Source organism: Phalacrocorax aristotelis, chromosome 1 (genome assembly GCF_949628215.1).
Source record: "Phalacrocorax aristotelis chromosome 1, bGulAri2.1, whole genome shotgun sequence".
Taxonomy (NCBI): domain Eukaryota; kingdom Metazoa; phylum Chordata; class Aves; order Suliformes; family Phalacrocoracidae; genus Phalacrocorax; species Phalacrocorax aristotelis.
The window spans coordinates 133,597,289-133,621,157 of record NC_134276.1 but is presented as its reverse complement, the minus strand read 5'-3'; the positions used below and the strand labels follow the sequence as shown (position 1 = coordinate 133,621,157).

General features: G+C 41.3%; 1 gene segment (V, D, J or C); it reads left to right on the top strand.

The window, feature by feature from the left end:
* The first annotated feature begins 10,688 nt into the window (after positions 1-10,688).
* On the top strand, positions 10,689-19,664 carry LOC142064590 (T cell receptor beta constant 2-like). The segment is given in 5 exon segments: positions 10,689-10,755; positions 15,306-15,641; positions 16,019-16,036; positions 17,065-17,171; positions 19,291-19,664. Coding segments are annotated over 5 exon segments (492 nt in total).
* The last annotated feature ends 4,205 nt before the right edge of the window (positions 19,665-23,869 follow it).

The following is a 23,869-nucleotide window of genomic DNA, read 5'->3' as shown; positions in this document are numbered from 1 at the left end:
AGACAAATCTCTCATTTAATACAGTGGTTCTCAGCAGAATGCTGGCAGCCTTCCAGGGGCACAGGAAGGAGGAGGAGTGGAGAATGGAGGGCAGCTGTGTTACGTATTATCAATGGACAAGCAATGGCAGCTTGCATTTCTAGAAATCCATGTTCCTAGTTCAACTATTTCAGTCAATTGGACCCAGTCACTGGACTCAGATAAAGTAAATACTTTTATTAGTCCAGGCTGATGCAAGATCCTGGGAAAGGGACACCTGGCAAGACCATGGGCTGACAGACATAAAGCTTCCCAGGAGCATAGAGCAGAGGCGTTTCTGAGGCGAGTCCTTGTACATCTCACAGAGCTTGGCAGTGGAGGCACCATTGAGTCTCTCTTCCCAAGTCTCTCCTGCCTGGGAGGCGCTGGTTGAAAGACACCCCGTCATCTGACCTAGGAACATCAGGTCCCCAGTTGCTGGAAGCCAGGAGGGTGTGTGGGGAATGGTTTTGCATCTTCTGCTCTTTGCGTCTCTAATTGACAGAGACAGGCTCCTGGTTTACAATGTTCCAGTGCAGTGGTCTCCAAAGTGGGGTGCATGCACCCCTGGGGGTGCGCAAGACAATCCACTGGGGTGTGGGAAGAAAGCACTAGAACTTCAGCATTATATGTATATATTTATCAATTACTAAACATACACACACTGGGGGTGCATGCTCAAAAATATTTTACCGGTAGGGGTGCGCGATCAAAAATGTTTGGAGACTACTGTTCTAGTGGTTTCAACAAATACTTGACATGTTCTTTCTTACATTCTGCCGTAACATCGGCCTTCATGGTCTCTCAGATTTCTTCACTACCAGGGCTTCCTTCCTCTCTTGATCACCCCTGCCTTCCCCCCAGCAAATTAAAATTCTGCTGACACTCTCAGCTGCATTTGCCGTTTTCCATTTCTCAGCCTACACAAATGTGCACCATGTGCTTTCCACCATGACACAGCTGTTGCATCCTCTTCCAAAGGTGCCATGGAAGAGAAGGTGCCAGTGTGAAGGCTGCACACGTTTCATTTGTGAAGTTCTTTGTCAGCTTCTGTTCTCTTCCTGACTCAGGGTGGTAAAGGCAAAGCCTCGCATTTCAGAGTACCGCAGGAAGAACTCAGGAGGATATTTCAGGACTTGCTGTGAAGATTTCTGAACTCTTTTGGCTCCTGCTATTTTCTCTGTGGCTCATTGGCTTCTCCTGCAGTTTAAGAGTGGATTCAGACCTGGTGCTGTGAAACTCAATCCTCTTTCTGGGGAAAAGGAAAGTCCCCCGTGTCTTCTTCTTCAGTGCATCTGTTACATTCTCCAAAGCTTCTGATCCTCCAGCTCTGCACATCTGAGCAAACTTTCTGTCACAGCCTCTTCCCTTGTCTCTCTGCCTGTGTTTCTCTTTCCCCAAGAGCACAGCATTCTGATTGTCTTCTATTTCCACCTCTGTCAGTCTTAGATTCTCTGTTCTCTTCCATGCAGGCAGGGTACCTCAGCCATTTCTTCATTGTCACATCTCTTCTACAGTCTCTTTTTCCATTAAGGGGGGGAATCTCACTGCTTTCCTGAGGCTCACTGTTAGGCTTGGCTAAATCTGGCAGCCTGACAGGGGGGAGGCTGCCACAGCTCCATGCTCCCTGACTCAGCAGGCTGTGGATATATTCCCAGTAGAAACACATACATACGATACATATAAGCATAGGTACACGGCCGACCATGAAGATCAACTCAGACAGATGCACTTACTAAATAGAAACAGCGCATCACAAACAGGAACAGCACCAATAGGCTCATCTTGTGTCCCTTTCTGTCTGAATTGGATGAGGGTTCAGTACTCAGAAATAAATATCTACATATACACAACATGCATCCTTTCCATAGCTGGGCTTAGACACTGAGTCTGGCCAGTAGCTGCCCCTGGATCCCAGTCACCACATTTGCTGGCGCCTGGACTGATGAGTCCTCAAGTCCTGCAGCCCTACTCCAATTACTGGTATGCTCACATACACACACCCTACACACACCCCTCCCCAATAGGTGTCTGGGGCTTCCTCTGGTTGCTGCCTCCCACTGGTCTTGCCAGTGGGAACACGGGTCACTTCACTTACTTGCCAGCTAGTCTGACTTCATGTTCACTAGTGATCACACACACTCACATACCCTCCCTTGCCCTGGCTGCTGGCATGATGAGCACACAACCACTCTTACCTGTGGCCTTACTCCAGTTTCTGGCACTTAAGTTCACTCACTCTTGTCTCTCTAGTTTCTGGTACCTGTGGTCTGACTCCAGTACCTAGCACTTAGACCTCCATATACAAAACACATGTGCACAGAATAGACAGTCCCTCCCTCAGGGAAATACCTAAAAATGGAATTTAGTAAGAAATGGATACACTGAGCTAAGGAGGCATAAGGCATAACCAGAGGAGCATACCCACAAGCAACCTGTTTACCTGTGACTGGCCTCTTTATAACTTTATTCCTCTATTTTTCTACATCTATTCTTCCCCAAATCCAGTAGTTCAGGGTCTGATTTGGGAAGCTTGACCATACCTGCCTTTATGTTGGTACATTTCTGTTTTCCCTTGTTTCTTTAATCTTAAAAGAAAACAGACTGAAAGAATCAGACGTTTTGAACTGAAAAAGAAAAGGGCTGTCAATCTAGCTACTTTTCAGAAGGCAGCAACATGTTATGCAATTACTGAGAGATACACTAGAGGTCCTGAGTATCTTCCAGATACTTCCTTCTTTCAGAGAGTGTGCAATCATTTTTGGTTTCTTGAGACAGAAAAGTTACTCTGAATCTTCATCCTGGAATGAGTAATAAATTCTAACGCATGTGACTAGAGAAGAATGTACAGCTTAGCTGCACTGAAATTATTTTACCTGGTCTCAGAGTTCTTTAACACCATAATCTTAGAATTAATTCCCTCATTCTGCAGAGTCTGTTTCATTTCCCATCAAGTCTCTGAAATCGTTTCTCCTTCCAGAATTTGAGGTTTGATTACCACTGGAAGAAAAACAGATCTGACACAACAGTCAATAATCAAACTGAAAATCCTGTAGTGACTCCATGCACAAGACATGTAGGCATCATTTTAGGACATTATTCAAAACAGCAGTTTCCCATGGAAGTGTCTCAGGGTGTCCCATCTTAGCAGTAAGGTAAAAGGGCAAAATGTCAATAAATTCAGATGGAGAACAAGCAAAATCAAGACAAGACTTCCATGAAAGATGAAAAAGAAGTACAGGTTGGGGGGACTAAATGCTGAAAATATGCATCAAAGGATAATCTGTATCAAAACCATAAAAGAATATAAAGGCATATTAAAGTTGGTGAAACTCATTTGGTAACTTCTGTATTGACTCTGAAAGCAGCAGGAAAAAGATTTAAGAAAAATGTAAAAGATATGGAAGGTAACCTAAAAAAAATGTTCTGTGTTGTCTACAATTCCTTGACAAGTCACTGAAACTGTAATACATCCAGCACAGGGTTCAACCTCGCTGAAGCACAGGTAAGGAATAATTTCTCCTGAGAAAACCTGCGCTGGCAAGAACTGGCAGGGACTAAACAGGAGCCATGGTCAAAACCCTACTTCTCATGCGCTAAGTGTCCATGACACGGGCGATTATACAAAATTTTTATACATCATACAGAATACATATTATTTCCTGTCTGGGAAGAAGCTATAGTTTCTCAAGTAATTTCTGTGAACTTCTTAAAAAAGCAGGATTAAAAAAGTAAGACCGGGAACATTCTCTACCAAAATTTATGAAAGTCACACTGCTCTGAATCCTGGTATGACCCTAGAAACTCTACCTTAGGCCCGAAGAAAGTACAATATTGCCAGGCTCACAGACAAAACATGCCTTTTCTGCAAATATATAAAGGTCAAGAGAAGATATTACTATCTCTAGAGCTTCAGGCAAATAAGGGAGGGGGCATATCAACAAAATGGGAGGAAAAAGAGAAAATTTCAGTAATATTGCTTAGTGTTTGGAAGAGGCAATATCAGGATTAGTGAAGATCATTGAAACTAAATATGTATGTTTCAAAGTACTAGCGAGAAAAGAATCAGCTACTATAGCATAACTTTTTTTGAATCTTATATATTCAGAAAAGAATAGACAGTGGTCTAGGTTAAGGCAAGGCTAACCAGGATGTACTTGGCAAATTAGAAAAAACAGACTGTTAATAATGCTAATGTCTAACCACAGTTTTTCCTTTCAGAAAAAAAGGCTGGCAGAGATGCCTTGCTTTTTCTAATTAGGAAGTGAGCTCCCAGGAAGATTAAACTGCAGGGAATATGCTTCCCTGACTGGAAAACTGAAGAAACTAAGATGTGATTAAACATTATTTTTGTGCCTCTGCTATCTTGGTCTATCTTCTTTGCTTTTGCCTAACATAAGTTCTAAGTTCTGAGGTATCGTCTTTCAAGTATTGAGAATGTCTCTCTAGAATGAAACAATATGTTTACATTTACTGGAATAAGCTTTTCTGGAAAGGTGGCCCAAGTTATATGAACAGGTGTAAACGAGTCAAAAAATCATTTTTGAGGCCAATATTCCCAAGTTCATGGCTGACATATCCAATACACAGACATGCACAATGACGGAATGACAGTACAACACTCAGCCAGCAACTTGCTGGTCTGCAAGGAATCATCTCATATGTTTGTACCAAACACATTCATTCTGTTGCTGTTTGGAATTATTACTGGTGATTCAAATGCCCTGTGAAAGTTTTAGGAAAAGTTGTTTATGCAGGAATCATTATGGAATATAAATACCATGTTGGTGACTTTGGGAGTGACTTTTGGGTGATTTTTTTTCTTTAGATTTTTTTTATTGTCATTTAATAAATTACCAGTTCCTGAAAATCATATTCTTACAGTCCTAGCTCAGACCTCTTACATAAACACTGAAAACCAGCTTTACCAGCTCTGGGAACATAAGAGAAGGAGGATCCCTTTCTATTTCTCAAATCTTGAGCATCTTTAGTTTAGAGCAGCAAATGCAATTTCAAGGCTCTGTGGAAAGAAGCTTATCAGTAGCCTTCAACATTCAGCAAATTAATGAGCTGGTCACAGCTGTGCAGTTTCCAGGTGGTAGTAGAAAAAGTGGTCATTGCCATCTTGAAGTTCTGCACTCCATTTTTTACTTCTTTTGCCAGCTTGAAGTGGCACTGCACAAAAAGCAGCTATTCTAAGTAGTTTCTCATGAAAGAGATACTCTCCTCCTTGTCACACTCCCTGTCCTCATATTTATTCTCCTTCAACTCCTCTTGTAGGAGGTGGCAGGGGAGCTGTAGCTACAGAAACCAGTCAAAGGTACTTGTTTTAGATGCTCAGCAGTGACATCTCAGGCACATCTGTGTAAACTTAATCAATAATCAATAGAATTTTGTCAATAATAGCCTACCTGCAGTCTAGAGGTTATACTGGCTACTCAAAAGATAAGATGATGGAAGGAGAGAGGGTGTGTAAAGTCACATCTCTATGCAGATAACGATGCTATACCATGTGATGTAGTCATCCTGCAACTACTGGGAGGGTTTAGCAGAATCATAGAATCACAGAATGGTTGAGGTTGGAAGGAGCCTCTGATGGTCATCTTGTCCAACCTCCCTGCTCAAGCAGGGCCACCTAAAGCCAGTGACTCAGGACTGTGTCTAGGCAGCTTTTGGATATGTTTAAGCATGGAGACTCAACAACCTCACTAGGCCATCTATTCCAGTGCTCAGTCACCCTCACAGTAAGTGTTTCCTTGTGTTTAGAGGAAACCTCCTGTCTTTCAGTTTGTGCTCATTGCCTCTGGGGCTGTCACTGGGCACCACTGAAAAGAGCCTGTCTCTGTCCTCTTTGCATTCCTTTTAAGCATTTGTGCACATTGAGGAGATCCCTGCAAGCCTTTTCTTCTCCAGGCTAAACAGTCCCAGCTTTTTCAGCCTCTCCTCATATGAGAGATGCTCCAGTCCCTTAATCATCTTTGTGGCCCTTTGGTGGATGCTCTCCAGGTTGTCCACATCTCTCTTGTAGCGAAGAGCCCAGAACTGGACACAATACTCCCGTTGAGGCCTTAACAGTGCTGAATAAAGTGGAATGATCACCTCCCTCAACCTGCTGGCAACACTCCTCCTAATGCAGTCCAGGATACCATTCACCTTCTTTGCAGCAAGGGCACATTGCTGGCTGATGTTCAGCTTGGTGTCCAACAGGTCCTTTTCTGCCAAGCTTCTTCCCAGCTGTGTCGCCCCCAGATATATCGGTTCATGGGATTATTCCTCTCCAGGTGTGGCACTTCGCACTTCCCCTTGTTGAACTTAATGAGTTGGCCCATTTTTCCAGCCTGTTGAGGTCCCTCTGGATGGCAGCATGACCCTGTGGTGTATCAGCCACTCTGTCCAGTTTGGTGGTGTCTGCAAAGTTGGTGAGGATATATTCTGCCCCATCATCCAGATCATTAATGAATATGTTAAACAGAAGATGCTTCCCACCACAACTGCTGTTTCTCAGGCTTCCTGTGAGATAAGAACCGAGTCAGAACAGAAATAACAAGATAGATAACCTTGTATTAATCATCTAATACAGGTACTGGATTGGGAGCAGAAGACGAACATTTGGGAAGAAATATTGTTCTTTAGTGGTACAACTTGAGCACAAATCAATGGCCTCTGACAAGAAGCTTCAGTAGACACAGGCTGGAAGAGAAGGGAAACAAGGCAAGGAAACAAAGGAAATATACATACATAGGATGGTATATCACTGCCATCTGCACAGGGATGTGTGTTGGGTCTGGCTGTGATGGAGTTCACTTTCCCAGTAGCAGCCCTCATAGTGCTGTGCTTTGTATTTGTAGCTAGAAAGATGTTGAGAACACACCAGCATCAAGGCTGTTTCTCTAAACTGCCCCTGCTCCAAAGGCCAGTAGGCTGGGTGTGGGCAAGGAGTTGAGAGGGCACATAGCCGGAACAGCTTACTCAATCTGATCAAAGGGATATCCCATACCATACAATGTCATGCTCAGCAATAAAAAGCTAAGAGAAAGCAGGAGGAGAGGGGATGTTTTTTATTACGGCATTTGTCTTCCGGAGTAACCACTACGTGTACTGAGGCCCCATTTCCAAGGAAGTGGCTGAACATCGGCTGTTGATGGGAAATAGAGAATAAATCCTTTTGTTTTCCTTTGCTTCTGCACACAGCCTTTGCTTCTTCTTTATTAAACTGCCTTTATCTCTATCCACAAGTTGTTTTTCATTTTATTTTCTCTCCCACCCTGTCCTACTGAGAAGGGGCAGTGATAGTGGGGCTTGGTGGGCACCTGGCAGCCAGCCAACATCAACCCACCACAGGATGTGATATTACACATCTTATCCTTCTATTATCATATCTTTTCAGTATACAGCTATGCCCCAAAAAGGAGCTGTTGCTTAATTTTAGGAGTTTGTGCTCAAAAGTACAGATTTGTTTATGAAAATATCTTCCCAGTGTCCCTAAAACAAATCTGTAAAGCTCAGGGCATCTCTGTAGTTCTGCCTGCTTCTTTATGGCTGCTGCTTCTGTAAATCTAAAGGAGAATCCAGGAGTAAAGTAAGTGATATGATCATTACTTTCCTGTGAAATTCCCCCACTAAAATGATACCATTGTTAGAAAATATGGCCCTAAATGTCTCTTGATTGCATAGTCTCGCCTTTCCATGTTGTCTGGAAGTTTTACACAGCCTGGCCCATGAAGCCTTCTATGAGAGACATGGAAATAAAAATCAAGGAACTGCCTTTCCTCTCTTTCCTTCCTCTCACTCATTTGAAGTCATGGCCTACAAGGACTTTCCTTTTGACAGGTTACAGATTAACATTAAAGTGGGACAAGACTGGTCTCTGCTGGCATGTCTTGGAAATTGCCTTATGAGCATGCCCTGAAGAGATGTTAGGACCACATAGAAACAATCCTTCTAAATTAATGCAGGGTGCTTTGCTTGTTTTTAAATGAAAGACACCATATGGGAGAGAGTCTGCTAGTGACAGTAAGGACACTAATGGAGCTGTAGACTGGAGGAGGAGACAGAATGATCTTAAATGAATTTTAGTAGAATGGTTTTAGACCCTGAATAAACAGTGCTGAGATCAGAGGCACTAAGACCAAGGCAGACAAATAATATCCCACTATTTGTGCTGGTTAGGCAGAGCCAGACAAATAAAATCCTAAATATATTTTTAAAAAGAATTTGATCTAAACAAATACAAATGTCTGTGGTCATTCCCATAATTAGTGACTTAAACACACCGTTTTGCTGTTGTGGAAATGATAATACCTGAAATGACCTGTCCATCTTGCCTTCTATACTCATATGTCTTGGTCCTAAATGTTTCAGCTTAGTTTGTTTCTCACTCCCTTCCCTGGGACACTAAGAGCTGTTCCCAGTTGAATAGCCTATATTAGAAATTATGGGTTCTTCTGTGATATCTGAAAACAAGAGAAAAGAATTTGTGTTTTTCCTAGTAGAATTACCTTGTTTCAAAGGATTGTGCATTGTACTTACAGTTTACTTTTTATATCAAGACAGACTGAAGTGAAACCGTTAAAGACCAATATGAATAACATGGTTATTGCAGGTACTTGGTCATGTGTCTGATTATGTGATGACCTTTATGTAAGAAGACTAGGCCAGGATTGGCTGCCTATGTCCCAAATCTAAACTGGTTTGTCCATGTGCCTGTCTTTCTCTGTATTGTCTCAGTGTGTGCTTGTACACACAGTCTCACTGGCACAGATCTTTCCCTCCTGGGAGTTAAATCAAACCTGGACAAACAGATGGGGGAAAAAAATACAGGTTCATGTCTCCATTTAGCTATGTGTAAGGGAGAGAGATAAAAGTATCCTGTCACTGCCAGTACCCACCTGCTTCAGACAGTCTCCAAAATGAAGGCACGCTCTTACTCCTAGATGAAGCCTTTTCCTAGTCAAGGTTACAGGCACCTGGGAGAAGCTTGTACTTCTACTTCCTGTAACAGGGCGGTTTGAGGAATACAAACTTAAGAGCTCAGCATCCTACTTCCCTCCCTTTCAGAGTAACTGTGACAAATTCAGCATAGACCAAAGAGGATATTCACAATCAAGCCAGGCTACAAACAGTAGCACCAGTCTGTAGTAAGCAAATTGCTCTCAATGCAAACCAGTTACTGTGGGCTTGAGGTGTTTATCATCCTGGGGCAGAAGAAAAAAAGAGTGGGAAGGACAGCAGTATTAACACTGTCATGAAGTTACCAAGTGAAAAATAACTGCACTTAAAACCAGCTAATAGAAGAAAAAAAGTATTACTTTTTGTCTATAGGAAAAAATGTTGGGATTACAAAGTCAGGGATAATAGATACACTAAGAGGTAATTGGAAGCAGCAGTGGCAGAGGAAGGATTGCGGCCTGTGGTTCCCATGGCAATCTTTCATGGTGACTGGGTGACAAAAATTGGAGGGCGGAGCCATGGGTGGGATTGTTTTTGTATGAGGTTGTATCATTGTGGGGACAGGGGATCCACAATGATACATTCCCCACAAAGCCTTTACAAAAACCCATATGTGCCTTGTGGGAGAGTGTAAGAAAGAGAGCTGCAGAGAAGTCTGTAGCACAGCAGGCAGGTTTTGTCTTGGTTTTTCTTGACAGACCTAGTATGCTGGGACTTACTTTCACCATCTGAGAACTGAGCCTGCCCTCTCTGGAAAACAAACCAAGAGATTCTGAGACATTGAAATAATTTTCAGCAAACCAGATTGACTGCAGATGCACCTAAAACCTATCAGAGTATATGAAGCAGAGAATTAGGGTTTTCTTTTCTGGTGTGATAGTGTTTGCAATAGACCACAAAATGGTTCTTTCTTGATGTGATAAAAGTGTTAAACAAAAAATTCTGATATGTAGCAGGTATCTCAGAAGCACTATATAAAATGTATTGGGGTTTTCTCTCTTAAATAAATCTCCAGTGTCCACTGACTGACTCATGCCTCTCAGGACAAAACTTTTCTCTAATCATCTCCATGCTGCCTCACTGCAGTTCTTCCTAATGGATACCAAGGGTTTGCCTGAGACCAGCCAACTGATTCTTCTGGACTCTCCTTGCATGGATTACTTTTAACCTATCAGAAATTTGAATGGGATCCTGAAAGACTATTCAAGATGACTGGCCTGCCATTGAAGTGAAAATGAATGGATTTGTTTTAGTTCAGTGCCACAAAGGCGAACACCTACATGAAAGGCAGGCGATTATGACAACCACAGATCAAGTATTATTTGATTATTAACTCCACAAGTTACAGAAAGGAAGGCTTCACAGTGCTTAGAGTACAAGACTGACAGCAAGGAAGCTGTAGTTGTAGAGGTATTCTATTTCTAGACAATTACTTTTTGGGTACATCTGCATGGTTTCTACATCTGCTATAAAAAGGAGATTAAAGTAAGGTTGTAAACCATCTTGAGGTGAAATGTAGACAATAAAAATAAGTATCGAAGAACTCTGGGAAATGCTTTTGTAAAAGCTACAGATACACAATAGGATTTCAAACTGGTTTTCTGCCAAATCCCTTCAGACAGAGATTGAAGGATCGTTGGAATTCCAGATACAGTAAACATGGCTTAAGCTTCTGCTTGCTAAAGTCAACTGAAGTGCATCCCTTTTCTTAGCTTATGATACAACACTTTGTCACTGTGACCACCAATAACCTGGTTTTCGGCGATGGCACAAAACTTACAGTAATGGGTAAGAAATTTCTGTTTTCTCTTTTAAATCAGTTTAAATCCCAGGTCTTCTCTTTATAGACAACTTCCCTTCAACCTTCTCCTCCCTTTAGTTTTTAAACTGGTGTTTTCCTGATGTGCTAGTAACCCAATCTACTTTGGAGAATAGACTAAGTTTAGTACTCCAGGTAAGGACACATGATTCACTTTGGAGAACTGAATTAATGCATTTTTAATGAATAAAAAGCTGTCCATAAAAACAATTAGGATGAGGAATGGGTTAAAGAATATGTGCATATCATAAATATATTATCTTAATAAATCAACATCTGCAAAAATCATTATTCCTCAAAAATATAACTATTCTCCATAATGAGAGTTCTCCTAGGGCTACAGGTGAATAAGAACAAGTCAATGAAAGGCTATCTGTCTGGAAAGAACTGAGTTACAGCTACACTTTGGACAGGTCTAGAAAACAAAATCAAGACTCTACTAACTTCAACTACTTTGGATCTTCTCAGGGTAAACTAAAGCATGTCTCATTTCAGATATCTGGGAAAGACAAATGAGCGTACTAGCATTTTTAGCTGACAAAATAGAAGCCACAAATAAATACTCAACTTCATCATAAGCAATACTAACAGCTTTCTGCAGGTGTAACAAGTTGTTACAGAAAACAACTCTCCATAGCACAGCATAGTTCTCTCCACAAAACAGGCTTATCAGGATGGTGACAAAAAGATATCTTAGGACAATGCTCTTACTCTTCAGAGTAGATACTAAAAGGCCACAGAAACAGAATATGTTGTTCATTTCAAATAACAGTATCTCTCAGGGAATGCTTCTGTCTGGCCACACGTCTGGATTTGGACTTTCTCCAAATCCAGGGGAAAACAAGGTTGCTTCTAAGACTTTGATAAACAATGATGTCTCTTCTTGCTGTTGTATTGCTCCTAGAGTCAGAGAATTGATGCCTCAGGCTTTGGTACTGCACTGTTCACTGCAGAGTAAAATGATTACAAGTGACAAAATTCAATCTCCATAGGAAAAAGTCAGTGATCAGCACGTTTTTTGAAATCCACTGTGAATGTGAGGTGTCTGAGCTGATGAAAAACAGTATGCTGATCCCTCATTGACATAGTCAACTATGCAGCTAACTTGAATAATAATAGCTAAGAGAACAGAGAGAATAAAAGCAGAGACTTCCTTTTAGGGAAGGAGAAAGGGAAAGATGTTTAGGGATTGCTGTGATGGGGATAATGGACCAGGGTCCTGTGTTATATATTACAAGTTATTTTGTAAATTAAAAAAAAAAAGACAGACATTTATTTTAGAAGAGAAGAATTTTCATGATGTTGAAAGGAAATGAGGAAATTAAGGAAAGGAAATGAGGCTGTTTAGTTGAAAATAAGGAAAGAAAATTACTCTCTCTACATATGGGAAATAGTTTCTAATAGTACACCTAGATAAACAGAAAAATGTCCTCTAAAGAAACTGTGGAAGTTGCAACAACTGATTCACCTAAGCCTGAAAGAGATATTTCTGATCTCACCTGGTCAGACACACAGGTGTGGCAGTGTTTCCTTACAGACATTTCTTTTTTTTAGGGGACCATAAATTAATGTACTTTGTGTTTCTTCTTTTGCTGGTACCACTTGAGGGGAGGGTTAGACCATAGGTTTGGCTCAGGGGACTGAGCAGAGGAGAGATTTTCCTGCAGCTGCAAAACTATGTGAATAATGGAAGACTGTACTTTGGTAGTGGGACAAAACTCACAGTCCTAGGTAAGACAGAAGTCAGATCTCCATGCTCTATGTGATACTGGTTTAGGGGACAAGAGCATTCTTAATTAGCAGCAGAACAATGATCTTAATTCTTAATAATGTTCATAAAGCCATGAGGACAGGATTAATGCTTTATTGGTTGCTTATTAAAATGAGATGTACTAATATGGAAGTGTAGGTTTTGCAGGCACAAATTTTTAGATGCTTGTGTCCATTGGCTCAGTCTTCCCTTCCTGGGAACTTCATGAAGAAAGAAAGGAAGAAATGATTCTGTTTCCTCCTATTTTCCATGAAAACATAGAGGTTGGGAATGAAAAATCCTTCTTTGGTCTGCAAGCTTTTGCAATTCATCTATGTAACTGTCAAAAGCAACATTTCAGATGTAGAGTCCGGATTCTTTTGTCTGCTGAATCAGGCAGGGAAAGTAGTCTTGCTGGTACTTTGCTCCCCTCCTCCATAGATGGTGGGCAGGCTGCCTAAAGTTCCTTTAGGACACTGGCTTCCTCTAACAGTCCTTTTCATGACTTCTAATTCTCAAAAAGGTCTGTATTTTCTCTCAGTGCACTTCTCCTCTATTCTTTCTCTTTTTCACTATTTGCTTTGCTTGCCTTCTCCCCTGCTAGGAAAGGATTTAACATCACCTATATCAAGGCATTTTGGAATCACAGGGAAAAATAACTTTTTCCATCTGCCGCTGCCACATCTGATAGCAAACTGTAGAAATGCACATTGGTGCTTGCTCCTTTAAATAGTACCATTTTAAGGAACTAAGTGGTGGGCAAGAGGAGCATAACAACACTGATAGTTATAGTCTGTGTACAGCTGTGCTTTTTAAATTTGCTACTTATCTTTGGAGTTGGCACTGTGCTCAGAGTTATAGGTAAGTAGCTGTGATTAACCCAAGTGCTCAATGTGGAGGACACTTGAAAATTTCACTTGCATTAATGATATGTAACATATACACAGATCATTTTAAAATGAGAGTAGGACTGAAAGATAACAAGAAATCATGAAACTGACCTTGCCATGGTGGGAATGGAAGAACTGTGATACTTTTAGGTGAGTGAAGAATGCGTGACAAGAATGCTTGAGTTTATGCATGGATGTGATTAAGCATTGTGCCAGTGTCTGCCATGAACACTGTGGAAGATCAGAACTGAATGGGCTGTTGATAACACTTTTTTCTGTTTGTCTCTGCTCTTGCTTGTACCAGTCTCCTTATTCATTTTCAAGCATGCTCATTCTCTAGCTTTGGCATTCCAGGAGTTTTATTATTCTTTCTGCCTGCCTTTTTCACCTGCCTTCTTCTTTGTCTTTTTTTTTTGTTTTAGTCTGTTAAGTGCCTCTTATTTTTCTTTTGTGTCCTCCCTATCTGTTTCCATGCCTTCAGTCATTAGCCATTTAGGCTATGAACCAATGAACTTAGGTCAGAGATACTTTTAGGATAGGGAAAAAAAATCATAAAACCATGTAGCAGTAAAAGTGATCATCCTCTCCTCGTGTCCACTGGAAGGAAAGCAGAGCAGTGCAAAACCTTCTATGGAGTTATCTCCATTACTATCTAGTTACCTCTAAAGTCTGTACAAGATCATGTTTTCACAGAAGCACCCCAGGGATTTTTGTAGAGTAAGAACTGACAATGCTGATTAACACTAACAGCTGAAAGCAAACACTAGGGATTAGGGATCAAGATCTATGCAAGATATGTTTCTGCTAATTCTAATTCTCTCCACTCTAGAAAGGAGGGAGTGATCAGGAAGAACATCTACCATTTATAGTGCTTCACACTGAAAAAAAGTAAAAGTTTTTTCTTTGGCTCCATAGTTCTCTGCATTTCTGTTTCTATGTGCATTCTGCAGACCTGGTGGTTTTGTGATACTAGATGAGTAAAAAAGGCACTCTAATAGAATATATGTATGTGGGGGGGAAAAAAAGGTGGCTTTTGGGGTCACTGGCTACCTTCTGAATAATGTCTCATTGTTGCCTTGTACACTGTTTTGAGTGTAGAAGTCTATTGTCTTTAGTCTTATATGTAGGTATTAAACACTTTAGCACAGGGGACATCTTTTGGTTTCTGAGTGTATAGAATCTTGCATCATTTTGGGAAGATGTGTAGTCTAGGATGAGGGCTTCTCATACCTGGGATAACCTAAATAATAAAAAATATAAAGAGATATTTTATAGTCTTAAAATGGATGGGAAGTTAAGACCTAAAGCAAAGCTTGTCCCAGGCAGATTCAGATTACTTACCTAAAGTGAGTAATCTCACTTTAAAAAACTTGAGGCAGTGAAAAAAATGAGCTCCTTCCTTAGATGGGGGTGGGCAGGAGCATCCAAGTAGGGTATTACATGGTAGTATAATTTTGAACACTGCAGTAACCATCATGTCTTACTACACCTCCAGGAATGTAAGAGAGTCAGTTGAAGATTCTTGTGCCTTATAACACAGACTTTTATCTGTTAGTACAATATTACAAATACAGGCCTTTTCCACCCACCTGTTTGCTCAGCTTCTTTCAGCTTTCCTATTCTTCTGACATGAGACAATACTAGAAATTCAAGCACTCATGAATTTCTATAGCCAGACCTTTTATGTTTCTGTGTAATGAGTGAAGACAAGTGCTTTCAGTTTCCTGGTGTCTGCTTATCTAATAGATATTGTTTAATAGACAGCTGTTAAAAGGCCAGATATATCAGGAGTCACACAGCATAAATACAGTACAATTTTAAGGGGTTTCTGCTTGGAGACAGTAATGAAGGCTCAGGGCAACATTACTTTCTGTTTCAGGGAAAAACAATGAAATCATACCTCCAGCTGTGGCCATCTTTTCCCCATCAAAGCAAGAGATCCAACAGAAAAGCAAGGCCACGCTGGTATGCCTGGCCTCTGGTTTCTACCCCGACCACCTGAATCTGGTCTGGAAGGTGAATGGTGCTAAGAGGACAGAAGGTGTGGGGACTGATGAGTTTTCCACGCAGAATGGGAGTACCTACTCCTTGACCAGCCGACTGAGGATCTCAGCCCAGGAATGGTTCAACCCTTTGAATCGTTTTGAGTGTGTTGCCAATTTTTTAAATAATGAAACAAAGGAATCGATACACAAATTCATCTATGGTGATGCTGGTGCGTATAAAATGTGTATCACCATGCTGTACAAACTAGAAATCACAAATCAAAAGGGTGTGGATTATGATCCGAAACACATCTATATACAACTTCTATACATACAGGGTGTTGTTATGGCACAAATATATATGTAAATAGGTAGGTATTTGCATATGTGTCTTCATATTCCTGGGCCTCTGTATCTGCATTATCATTATACATCTATAGTTTTTCAAAGGCTTCTTCAGACTTTCACTGACAAATCTTTGTAATGTAGTAAAATTTGTAGTTTAGTAAAATGAATCAGGCAGTATATTGTAAACTGAAACTTCTAAAATTTACGTTCTGTTTGCATTGAAGAGAAACATGACATTCAGTTCATTTTTGTCTTTCAGGTTGTGCATTCACAGAAGGTATGTGTGTCTTCTCACAGGCGAATATCTGTATGTATTTTAATTCCAGTTTTACTGGTACTAAGTACAAGGTGTGTGAGATTTCTACTGCAAGAATAAATAACTTGTACTTCCTCATCTAAGTGGTTTGTATTTAGATTTAAAAAAAAAAAATTGTGGAACCTTCCTATAGAGTGTAATTGGCTCTTTTTATCATATCCTCCAGTTTTTAACACTGCCTTCTGCTGGGAAGCTGCTTGCTCAGCCATGAAAGAGAAAAATGATACTTAGCCAAGTCATTATGACACCAAGATTCAAAATCCGGAATTCTGAATATTTCTTAGTAAAAAATTCAGATTACTTCTCATTACAAGTCACATTGCCCTCAAAACTGGAGGATACTCATATTAAAAATTATGTTTCATTCCTTTATGTATACATATTTATACTCTTGTTTTCCACCAACGTCTTTAATGCTTCAGGAATCTTTAGGCTGAACCAAAATCAGACTGGTGTCTTAATAGTACTGTAATTTCTTAGGAGTGAAAAATCTATAAGAATAAAAGTTCTAGCTACCATGTTATTCTGGGCTATGTAGAAGTTCCTTGCTATATCAGCAGCACTCACAAGATCACCGACAATAACAAGTGAAAAAAATCATATCTTGTGATTCAGCTTAACTTGAGTTCCTATGAGAGGATTCACATGAACAACTTGGATTTTCAGTAGGTGTGGCAACAGAATGGTTAAACATTCCCAAATAGGACCTAGTTTCTTAGAATAAAGCCAACCTCTGCCTTCCCTAGACTCACTTTCTCTTTTTGTTCTTTTGTGTATTTTGTGAACAGTGTATTCAGAGTGTAAACACTATGAATCAGTGTTCTTTCCCATCCCCTGTGATGTTGTGTCAACAGAGCCATTCATTTGGCTCTAGTTCCTTTGTGTCACTTAGATAAAGATTTCAAGTGTTCTTATTTGATTCAAGCTACATTAGATCTAGTTGCTCATGATGATGATAATTCAATACAAAAATGATGTTTGATTTGCAGAGTCCTACTTGCGGTATGGAAATTCTCTGAAGCTCACTTACCTCATCCTCTTTGGCAAAGCCTTGCTTTATGCAGTTTTGGTGAGCACTCTGGTGTGGACAGCCAAGGTAGGCTAGTATGCCACTTGAAGATTGAGCTTACTCACTATTACAAGGATGAGTGGATACAGGCTAAATCTATTCTCAGCTGTGGGGTTGTTCTCCATGTGCTCTGCCATGCTTTGTGCAGGCTAGTTTGAAAAATCACAAGTGATGAGTTTTCTATTATTGTTTTTCCAGAACTCAGATAAAATCAATGCTATCTAGCAGAGCAATTCCTTGTCAAAATACTCTTTAAACATACAGGAAAATATTAGAATTAAGGACAACTTCTCCAGAAAGTAAAGAAGGGAAGTATCAGATATGTCATACTTTCATGTAAGCATTGAAAAAGGACTCAGGACTGAAGTGAAAGTAATAAGCAGGGTTTTTGAGGAGATAAGTGGAATAACTCTGAACAAAGATTTACAAAGATTATAAAGAACAATGGGATAAATCTGAATAAATGGGAGACATTTAACTAACTACCAGGAAATACTTTTTATCAGTAAATTTCTCATATGGCTGAAAGATATACCCAGTAAGAGTAGTGGAAGCCTCAGCAGGACAGGGAGATATATTTGAAAAGTGACCTGGTAGAGTTGACAGTGAGTATGAACACAATCTCAATTATGTTGTTCTGTCCTTTTTTCAAGGATACTAGAGGGAGTAGGTTTGTACTTTGGTGGATCAAAATAACGGAATCACAGAATGGTTTGGGTCAGAAGGGACCTTTAAAATCATCTGGTCCAACACCCCTGCCATGAACAGGGAAATCTCTCACTGCATCAGCTTGCCCAAAGGCCTGTCCAACCTTCCAGTTGAATACTTCCAGTGATAGGGCAGGCATCCACAACTTCTCTGGGCTACTTGTTCCAGTGTCTCACCACCCTTATTGTAAAAAATTTCTTCCTTATAGCCAGTCTAAACCTACCCTTTTCCAATTTAAAACCATTGTCCCTAGTCCTGTCACTAGAGGCCTTGGTAAAAAGTCTCTATCTTTCTTATAAGCCCCCTTGTATACTGAAAGGCTGCAAGACAGTTGCCCCAGAGACTTCTCTTCTCCAGGCTGAACAACACCAACTCTCTCAGCCTTTCTTCATAGGAGAGGTGTTCCATCCCTCTGAGCATTTTTGTGGCCCTCTTCTGGACCCAGTCCATCATGTTCATGTCATTCTTGTACTGGGTGCCCCAGAGCTGGAAGCAGTACTCCAGGTGAAGTCTCACCAGAGCAGAGGGGCAGAATCACCTCCCTGGACCTGCTGGCCACTCTTCTTTTTATGCAACCCAGGATACAATTGGCTGTCTGGGCTGGAAGTACACATGGCCAGCTGACACACAATTTTTCATCCACCAGTATATCCAAATCCTTCTCCACAGGTCTGCTCTCAGGCTGTTCATCCCCCAGTCTGTACTGATCCTGGTGATTGCCCCAATCCAGGTGTAGGACCTAGCACTTGTTGAACTTTATGATGTTCACATGGGCCCACTCCTCAGATCTGTCCAGGTCCCATCAAGCATATCAACTCTACCACTCAGGTTGGTGTCATCCACAAAATTGATGAGGATGCACTCAATCCCACTATCAATAACGCATTGATGAAGGTATTAAATGGTATTGGTCCGAGTATGGACCCTTGTGGGAAACCACTTGTTACTGGTTTCCACTTGGACATTGAGCCATTTGGGCACAGTCATCCAGCCAATTCCTTATCCCTCTAACAGTCCATCCATCAAAACCATATCTCTCTAATTTAGTGGTAAGAATATTGTGGGGGACCATAAAAAAGGCCTTACAAAAATCCAGGTAGATGATGTCCGTAGCTCTTCCCTTGTCCACTGATGCAGTCACTGATGCAGGCCTTCCATTACAGAAGGCCACCAGATTAGTCATCTAATACAAAAAGCTGTGTGTAAAGACATTAGTTCAATATGAAAGTAAATAATTTGTACAGGTTAAGATACTTCCCTGGTACAAAAAGAGGAGAAAGCATGGAGATACATGGTAATTTCCATTAACACTCTCAGGAGACACAACACCTGGGACACTGATAAACATGGTCAATTATTTCCTAGATTTGTATTTGTATTTGTGCCTTTTGCCTGTTTTTTTTTTTTAATTTGTTTATTCTGGGTTTTTTCCAATTAGGCTGGTGGCAAGTTGTATAGAGAATAAATGAACAGCCCTCTTCACATCAGCAGGAGCACAGCAAATCATGGTTTCTAACTTTTCATAGCAGAGGATCTACACTTCTGTCCAAGAACTTCTGAGTATTATTTCTTGGTGGCTCTCTGTCCCTCTCCTGTTCCTCCACTTTGTTATAATCACTGCTGGGTTTTCTCTGTACTTCCATATCATATTGTTTCATATTGTATTGTACTATATCGTATCATATCTTCAAGTTAACCCCTTAATGCTCAAGCTGACGACCCAGCTCCTTGAATTAGGAATAAAGTTTTAGCTTCTTTTCCATCGAAGAAGTATGAATCGTTGTGTTTTGATTTGTTCTTTTGCAGCAATAACGTCCTACAACACAAATTCCAGTAATGTATAGTATTATGAGGAATTCACATTAAAGAACATTCATTGACAATGCTTTTAGGAGCATCTTATCAGTTATAAGTACAGTAGAAGGTTCATCCAGTACTTACACTGTGTACCAACAACTGGAGTGGGCCTTCAGGCTTCAGAGGCTTGCACACTCCAGTACCAGTGACTGGGAGAGTGAGCATCCAGGGCCAGCTAGCAAGCCGACTGCATGTCCAAGGCTAGTTTCTGGAATATCCATAATGCATAAGCGTGGGTCCCAGTGAGCATGTGAGTGTGTGAAGTAAATGGAGGACTGGGGAGTTCAGGGCCAGTTACTGGGATGCAGCCTCTCTGTGTGTGCACATGTGTGTGCAAAGGAGTGCATTAGAGTTTTATCTGTGAAAGAAGGGGTCTGTACCAGGAAGTGGTATGGGACTGCAGGACTCAGGGGCTCATACAGCCAGGTCTGTTAGCGCCATCTGTGTTTGCATGAGTGTTTCTGTCGTATTGATTTGTGTGGGTGGCTGTGTGTATACATATATTTGTATTGTGTATGAGTTTGTATGTCTATTGGGAATACACACTCAGCCTTGCTGAGTGGGTGGACCTAGGGAAAGGGAGCTGCAGAAGCCTCACCACTATTGGGTTATTGGATTCAGTAACCCCAAATAAAATAGAACTTACCATTCACTTCTAGCCATCTTAGAGTATTTAGGACATCAGCCAACCCACACTCACTGCACAGCGTTATTTAGATGGAGAGTGGTACATTTTGTCAGCATTAGGAAAAATAGGCTTCCTGTGTTTCATCCTGATCCTATCAGTAGTTTTTGTGCCACAGCAGTTCAGACTCTAGGAAGATGGATCCAATCTTAGACTAAATGAACAAAAGAAGAATGGGGGTGGAGGGCAGAAGGGGTCATCCTCTGGTTTTACAGTCATAAATTTACTGGGGGCAGAGGAAGGAAAAAACTATAAGTCTTTAGTCTTTTTTGATATTGGATGCAATATCATGCATGTTGGAAGCTGGGAAGTACGGAAGCAGCTACGCACCAGTACAGCTCCCCCATTCATTAGGAACTGTAGTCCCTACTGCTGTTATAGAAGGGCCTCACTGCTGCCTTTCTCATCAAAGAAACCAAGTACTAAATAGGCCATAAAGGCTGAATTGCTCATTTGCCTATAGTACAGAAGTTAAAATAAGGGTAAGCACAAATAGATGAAGTTTAGACACTTATTTGGACAAAAGAGAATTTATATATTTCAGAGCGGGAATAAAAGAAAAATAGCAAACATATTTTTAAACTCCTATACAAAAAGAAACACTGGTAAGACATGTGTGAACAGCATTCTGCCTGTTGCATAATCCAGTTTAACAGTCATAAGGCTCTCCAGAATGTCCTCCTGTACCTTTGCTCACACCCACTCTGATAATGTGGTTGGGGTGATGCTGGTGGTTTTGTATTGCTAGAAGATAAACAGACTGTTCTACTGCATCCAGCACTGGAGAAGGATTTGGGATGTTGGTATCATGTTAGAGATGCAGGAAGGCTGTGAAAAGGAAAGTTTGACTACTATCAAAAATGTAACCCTGGGAAAAAGACTGAAAGGAACAGACCAGAGCTATTGCCAAACGGAGCTCAAAAAGCAAGGGAGGAAGAAGTATTCACATTGCCGAAGTATTCACATTGTCCATTCCCATCTTGTGATATATTTATAGTGACAATAAGGTTGTCCAGACTGGTGGATCTGGCCTGAAAAGAATTGCTTCAGTCCCTAGGTCATGTCAGAAACACTCCTGAGAAGAAGAATGACCACGTGAAGACAGCTGCTGACCTTTGACTATACCCTACGTTAATTGCTGAGAATGACCTGTACATAATTTAGGTCAGTCTTTGCAGTGTTGAAGATGACCCAACCACTACAGATTAGAGAATAGCTACACATGTATGAAAGTGCATCACTCCTTCATTCTTTCTAACCAATGGAGTCTTGCAAAAGAATAAACTGGATGAATGCCCCCTTTTCTTGGAAAAGATAAACCATGAGCCAGATGTCAGGCTGCCAGCAGCTGGCATCAACAAGCCAAGGCCTATAACAAAACCAGTTTGGAAAGTTTAAAGATACAATTTTCTTGATTTCATGCATCCATCAAAAGGCCAGAAGGGACCATTAAATTATCATCTTGATATCTTGCATATTGCATACCAAAATTTTCATATAATTAATTTTACTTTGCATTGAGATAATAAGTATATAAAGTTTGTATGCACCTAAAGCACGCAGTAATGATGGGGAAACTTCAAGAAGTGAAGAAACCACCTCCTTTCTTGGTAATTTTTTGCAGTAGTTGAGCACCTTTACCCTTGAGTAATTCTGCCTTATTTCAGTCAGGAGATATTTGATTTCAGCTTCCAGACATTAGTTCATGTTATGCTCTTCCCAGCTAGGTTACTGTGCTCTTGCACTGTAAAAGAACTTTCCTTGACTTAACACTCTTTTGCTTGATTTTGCATCCAAGGCCTGCATAAATCATTCTTGCTATAGATAATGCTTGAAGCTTATACTGAGTCACTTCTCCAGCATGCCTGCTAAGTGATCCTGATGGACTCCATTCCCTGCTGAAGCCACTCATCATTCTGTAGGTTTGGCTTCTATTTCTTTCACCTGAAGACTGCTATGGGGAGACACTGTATGAATGTCTAGGCATTATTGGTTATATATATACTGCTGAGAAACATGACAAGAAGCAGCAAGGGTCAGTGGGGAAGGCAAACCAGGAACCAAGGGTGACCACAGCTCAAGTACATTCACTAACCGTGGCACAGTCCCATAGCACCTGGACACAGCAGAGTAGGGTGCATGGTCCATCAACAGTCCCAAGGCAAGCAAGCAGTGAACTAGGTCCAGGATACATTTAGGAAGTCCAGTCAGGAGCAAAAGAATACTGGACCGGACTGTAGTCCAGAGACAGGAGTGGAAAGAAGACTACAATGTGGATTCACAGAATCACAGAATAGTTGAGATGCAACAGATCTCTGGAGGTCCTCTTGTCCACCCAACCTGCTTAAGCAGGTCCACCCAGAGCCAATTGCCCAGGAACCAGGTGGTTTTAATTATTGTCCTGGTTTCAGCTGAGGTAGAGTTAATTTTCTTCATAGTAGCTACTAGGGGGGTATGTTAGGATTTGTGCTGGAAAGGGTGGTGATAATGTGGAGATGTTTTAGTTGTTGCTAAGTAGCACTTACACTGGTCAAGGACTTTTTCAGCTCCCCATGCTCTACCGGGTGCACAAGAAAATGGGAGGGGACACAGCCAGGACAGCTGACCTAAACTGACCAAAGGGATATTCCATAGCATGACATTGTGATCGGTATATAAAGCTGGGAGAAGAAGAAGGAAGGGGGGGGACGTTTGGAGTTATGGCAATTGTCTTCCCGAGTAACCGTTATGCATGATGGAGCCCTGCTTTCCTGGGGATGGCTGAACGCCAGCCTGCCCATGGGAAGTAGGATTGAATTCCTTGTTTTGCTTTGCTTCTGTGTGCAACTTTTGCTTTACCTATTAAACTGTCTTTATCTCAACCCATGAGTTTCCTCACTTTTCCTTTTCTGATTCTCTCCCCCATCCCACCAGGGCGGGAGTGAGCGAGCGGCTGCCTGGTGCTTAGTTGCTGACTGGTGCTAAACCATGACTACAAGGATAGAGACTTCACAAGCTCTCTGGGTAACCTGCTCCAGTCCTTAGTCACCCCCATAGCAAAAAAGTGTTCCCTTGTGTTCACAGGGAACCTCCTGTTGTGTCAGTTTGCACTCATTGCCCCTTGCCTTGGCGCTGGGCAACACTGAAAAGAGCCTGTCTCTGTCCTCTCTGCATCTCCCCTTCAAGTATTTGTGCACACTGAGGAGATCCCTGCAAGCCTTCTCTTCTCCAGGCTAAACAGTCCCAGCTCTTTCAGCCTCTCCTCATATGAGGGATGCTCCAGTCCGTTAATCATCTTTGTGGCCCTTTGCTGGATTCTCTCCAGTATGTCCATAACTGTCTTGTACTGGGAAGCCCAGAACTGGACACAGGAATCCAGGTGTGACCCCACCAAAGCTAAGGAGAAGGGAAGGATCACCTCTCTGACCTGCTGGCAACACTCCTTCTAATGCAGCCCTGGACACCATTAGCTTTCTTTGCCACAAGGAGACATTGC